The sequence below is a fragment of the Entelurus aequoreus genome, linkage group LG12, assembly GCF_033978785.1.
Source record: "Entelurus aequoreus isolate RoL-2023_Sb linkage group LG12, RoL_Eaeq_v1.1, whole genome shotgun sequence".
NCBI lineage: Eukaryota > Metazoa > Chordata > Actinopteri > Syngnathiformes > Syngnathidae > Entelurus > Entelurus aequoreus.
The window spans coordinates 67,150,631-67,156,630 of record NC_084742.1 but is presented as its reverse complement, the minus strand read 5'-3'; the positions used below and the strand labels follow the sequence as shown (position 1 = coordinate 67,156,630).

At 34.1% G+C, this 6,000-nt stretch overlaps 1 protein-coding gene across 11 annotated transcripts in view; it reads left to right on the top strand.

The window, feature by feature from the left end:
- lrmp (lymphoid-restricted membrane protein) overlaps positions 1 to 6,000 on the top strand; it is a 114,664-nt gene that overhangs the window by 27,901 nt on the left and 80,763 nt on the right. For 10 of the 11 annotated variants that reach the window (XM_062066501.1, XM_062066505.1, XM_062066511.1 and 7 more), the window contains exons 13-14: positions 2,516 to 2,580; positions 2,663 to 2,756. In XM_062066501.1, the coding sequence (XP_061922485.1) occupies positions 2,516 to 2,580; positions 2,663 to 2,756 (159 nt within the window). The remainder of the gene's footprint in view (positions 1 to 2,515; positions 2,581 to 2,662; positions 2,757 to 6,000) is intronic. The other variant, XM_062066508.1, reaches the window with a different exon arrangement.

The window sequence follows — 6,000 nt, the reverse complement described above, 5'->3', positions numbered from 1 at the left end:
CTTCTTCCAAAGTGATGGAAAGGCGAAAGTTTGGAGAAAGAAAGGATCAGCTCATGATCCCAAACATACACGCTCATCTGTGAAACACGGCGGAGGTAATGTCATGGCGTGGGCTTGCATGGCTTCTTCTGGGATGGTGCTCTTTCATCTAAATTGATGATGTAACACATGATGGCAGCAGCAAAATTAACTCAGAAGTCTACAGAAACATTTTGTCTGCTAATTTAAAGAAAGATGCAACCAAAATGATTGGGAGATCCTTTGCCATGCTGCAAGATAACGACCCAAAACACACTGCCAAAACAACAAAGGAGTTCATCGTGGGCAAGAAGTGGAAGGTTTTGGACTGACCAAGTCAGTCTCCAGACTTAAACCCAATAGAGCATGCATTTTACCTGCTGAAGAGGAGACTGAAGGGAGTAACCCCCCAAAACAAACAACAACTGAAAGAGGCTGCGGTGAAAGCCTGGAAAAGCATCACAAAAGAAGAATGCAACAGTTTGGTGATGTCAATGGCTCACGGGCTTGATGCACTTATTGAAAGCAAAGGATTTGCAACTAAATATTAAGTCTTATTCACTTTAATCTATTTTAAGTTTATATGTTCCAATACTTTTGCTCACCTAAAAATGTTGTGTTCCATTACAATTAATGCTATCTTCTAAGTTGTGTATCAGATCCAGATGCAAATACCTGGAAATAAAAGCTGAAATGTTGATCTCTTGTCTCATATTCATCTTTTGATGTTAAACCCAAATGTTTTTAGTCTACAACAAAAATAAAGGAATTGGCCTCACTGTTCCAATACTTTTGGAGGGCACTGTATATGCATGTGTGAAGTGAAGTGAAGTGAATTATATTTATATAGCGCTTTTTCTCTAGTGACTCAAAGCGCTTTACATAGTGAAACCCAATATCTAAGTTACAATTAAACCAGTGTGGGTGGCACTGGGAGCAGGTAGGTAAAGTGTCTTGCCCAAGGACACAACAGCAGTGACTAGGATGGCGGAAGCGGGGATCGAACCTGCAACCCTCAAGTTGCTGGCACAGCCACTCTACCAACCGAGCTATACTGCTGAGTGTGTGTGTATGTGTGTGTGTGTGTATGTATATATGCATGTGTGTGTGTGTGTGTGTGTGTGTGTGTGTGTGTATATATGCATGTGTGTGTATATGTGTGTGTGTGTGTGTGTGTATATATGTGTGTCTGTATATTTGAATGTGTAAGTGTATAAATGTGTGTTTGTGTATAAGTGTGTGTGTATGTGTGTATATTTGAGTGTGTGTGTGTGTGTATATATGTATGTGTGTGTGTATATATGCATATTTGTGTGTATATTTGAATGTGTGTGTGTATATATGTACATAAGTGTGTGTATACATGCATATGTATGTGTGTGTGTGTATACATGCATATGTATGTGTGTGTGTGTATGTGTGTATATATGTATGTGTGAGTGTACATGTGTGTGTGTGTGTGTATATATGCATGTGTGTGTGTACATGTGTGTGTGTGTGTATATATATGTATATGTGTTTGTATGTTGGAGTGTGTATATATGTGTGTGTGTGTGTGTGTGTATATATATGTATGTGTGTGTATCTGTGTGTGTGTGTATGTATATATGCATGTGTGTGTACGTGTGTATATATGTATGTGTGTGTATATGTTTGTGTGTGTGTGTGTATATATGTGTGTCTGTATATTTGAATGTGTGTGTGTATATATGTGTGTTTGTGTATAAGTGTGTGTATGTGTGTATATTTGAGTGTGTGTGTATATATGTATATGTGTGTGCGTGTGTGTGTGTGTGTATATGTATAAGTGTGTGAATGTATGTGTGTGTGCGTGTGTGTGTGTGTGTGTATATGTATATGTGTGTGAATGTATGTGTGTGTGTGTGTGTGTGTGTGTGTGTGTGTGTGTGTGTGTGTGTGTGTGTGTGTGTGTGTGTATATTTGAATGTTTGTGTATATGTATGTGTGTGTGTATATGTATGTGTGTATATGTGTATATTTGAATGTGTGTGTGTGTATATATGTATATTTGTGTGTGTGTGTGTATGTGTGTATATGTATATAAGTGTGTGTATATATGCATGCGTGTGTGTATATATATGTATATATATATGTGTGTGTGTGTGTGTATACTGTATGTATATATGTGTTTGTGAGTGTGTATGTATATGTGTGTATATATGTGTTTGTATGTATGTGTGTGTTTGTATGTGTGTATATATGTATCTGTGTATATATGTGATTGTGTATATATGTATGTGCGTGTATGTGTATATTTGCATGTATGTGTATATGTTTATGTATGTATGTGTATAAGTAAGTATGTGTATATGCGTGTTTATGTGTGTGTGTTTTCATGTTTATGTATACACACACGCACACACACACACACACACACACACACACACGTTGAGCTGCATCTGTGATGTTCCTGTGAGCCGTAGCTCCTGTTGTAAATCATGTCACCGCAAGGAAGGTTGTTGTGTTTGAAATGCAGCTGCTGAGGGCGGACAAGAGCAAGCTGGAGACTCAGATGCAGATGATCCATCCTGACCTGGCCGGGTAGGTGGACCAGGACCAGGACCAGGACCATATATAACATAACTACGTTTATAACATCTTCTTTGCATGGCTGCCATCACAGTGCAGGACTATCTCTCTCCGTGGCCTACAGGTTGAACCAGAGTCCCTGTGGATCCCTGCAGACTGAACTGGCCCTGGCTCAGTCCCCACTGGAGGTAGGACACTTTATACACTATTTCCAGCTGACATTCTCCAATTCCTGACATTGTAGTTGTGTTTGAGTGGAACACAAGAGCACGTCTACTAGAAGTTTAGCATCTGACCATGGTTGATACTTTTCACTTGACTCAGCGCTAGTGTGCCTAATCAATCGCTCAACTCAACTAAACATCTGTTGTGTTGTTGTGAACGACATCATGGATGTAACATCAATGTACAAACAATCATACACACACAACACATGTCATCTGTTGTGTTGTTGTGAACGACATCATGGATGTAACATCAATGTACAAACAATCATACACACACAACACATCTCATCTGTTGTGTTGTTGTGAACGACATCATGGATGTAACAACAATGTACAAACAATCATAGACACACAACACATTACTGTTGTGTTGTTGTGAACAACATCATGGATGTAACATCAATGTACAAACAATCATACACACACAACACACGTCATCTGTTGTGTTGTTGTGAACGACATCATGGATGTAACATCAATGTACAAACAATCATACACACACAACACACGTCATCTGTTGTGTTGTTGTGAACGACGTCATGGATGTAACATCAATGTACAAACAATCATACACACACAACACACGTCATCTGTTGTGTTGTTGTGAACGACATCATGGATGTAACATCAATGTACACACAATCATACACACACAACACATTACTGTTGTGTTGTTGTGAACGACATCATGGATGTAACATCAATGTACAAACAATCATACACACAACACATTACTGTTGTGTTGTTGTGAACGACATCATGGATGTGACATCAATGTACATACAATCATACACACAACACATTACAGTTGTGTTGTTGTGAACGACATCATGGATGTAACATCAATGTACAAACAATCATACACACACAACACATCTCATCTGTTGTGTTGTTGTGAACGACATCATGGATGTAATAACAATGTACAAAAATCATATACACACACAACACATGTCATCTGTTGTGTTGTTGTGAACGACATCATGGATGTAACATCAATGTATCACGATTAATTCTTGATCTAAACAGAAAAATATCAACATTTTAAGATTACGATTAATTCTTCATCTAAACAGAAAAATATCAAATTTTTAAGAGATTACGATTAATTCTTCATCCAAACAAAAATATAAACATTTTAAGAGATTATGATTAATTCTTCATCCAAACAAAAATATAAACATTTTAAGAGATTACGATTAATTCTTCATCTAAACAGAAAAATATCAACATTTTTAAGAGATTACGATTAATTCTTCATTCATACAAAAATATAAACATTTTAAGAGATTATGATTAATTCTTCATCTAAACAAAAATATAAACATTTTAAGAGATTACGATTAATTCTTCATCTAAACAGAAAAATATCAACATTTTAAGAGATTACGATTAATTCTTCATCTGAACAGAAAAATATCAAATTTTTAAGAGATTACGATTAATTCTTCATCCAAACAAAAATATAAACATTTTAAGAGATTATGATTAATTCTTCATCTAAACAAAAATATAAACATTTTAAGATATTACGATTAATTCTTCATCTGAACAGAAAAATATCAACATTTTAAGAGATTACGATTAATTCTTCATCTAAACAGAAAAATATCAACATTTTTAAGAGATTACGATGAATTCTTCATTCAAACAAAAATATAAACATTTTAAGAGATTGATTAATTCTTCATCTAAACAAAAATATAAACATTTTAAGAGATTACGATTAATTCTTCATCTAAACAGAAAAATATCAACATTTTAAGAGATTACGATTAATTCTTCATCTAAACAGAAAAATATCAACATTTTAAGAGATTACGATTAATTCTTCATCTAAACAGAAAAATATTACCATTTTAAGAGATTACGATTAATTCTTCATCTAAACAGAAAAATATCAACACTTAAAGAGATTACGATTAATTCTTCATCTACACAGAAAAACATAAACATTTTAAGAGATTACGATTACTTTATCTAAACGGAAAAATATCAACATTTTAAGAGATTATGATTAATTCTTCATTCAAACAAAAATATAAACATTTTAAGAGATTATGATTAATTCTTCATCTAAACAAAAATATAAACATTTTAAGAGATTACGATTAATTCTTCATCTAAACAGAAAAATATCAACATTTTAAGAGATTACGATTAATTCTTCATCTAAACAGAAAAATATCAACATTTTAAGAGATTACGATTAATTCTTCATCTAAACAGAAAAATATTAACATTTTAAGAGATTACGATTAATTCTTCATCTAAACAGAAAAATATCAACACTTAAAGAGATTACGATTAATTCTTCATCTACACAGAAAAATATCAACATTTTAAGAGATTACGATTACTTCTTTATCTAAACGGAAAAATATCAACATTTTAAGAGATTATGATTAATTCTTCATCTAAACGGAAAAATATCAACATCCTAACAGTCGGCATCCCAGTGAGAGAAGACATTGTACAGTAAGAGATGTTTTATGTGTGTTAGCTGTCAAGTCTGCAGTGATGTCGAAGGAAAAAGTGAACGTTGTGATGCATTTATGAAATGAATGCGCCGCTGTTGAAAATGAGCAAAATATGTAAATATTACATATGAATGTGCCTGTTATTACATTACATATATTCTTAGTGTGTATGTAAAACGTTGATGGAGGTGTTTGGATGTTATTTTATAGGCAGAATAGAGCGACTCTCAAGGACTCCATTGTTAACTGACTTTTGCTAACATTTGTTTACCATTTAGAATGCATAAGAAAAGCAAAACCATGTTTTCTTGTCTTACATAAAGGTTGTGAATGAAGGGGCGAGTTCTTAAAATATGTAAAAGAGACTGATCTCAAATTTAACCCTGATTTGAAAAGTCATTGAAAGGTAGGTAATTGATGAGCCTTTTGTCTGTTGGGGACATTCAGGACTGCAGTTGTCCGTGTCTTCACGTCAGTATTTGACTGATGCGTGTTTTTTAAATTTATTTTATATATAATTTTTGTGGGAGAAACCAAGAAAGTTTGACATGTTTGATTGTATTTCTGACTGCGTATGTCAAAAAGGAGTGCAGTTCCCTTTAAAGTTGAGTTTTGACGGCATAATAAATACTTTTCAAATGAATGAATAATGGTGTTATTAATCAATATCAATCAAAAAAATAATTTGTGCCATACTCTTCCAGGCCTACTGGAGGTCAGCGCTT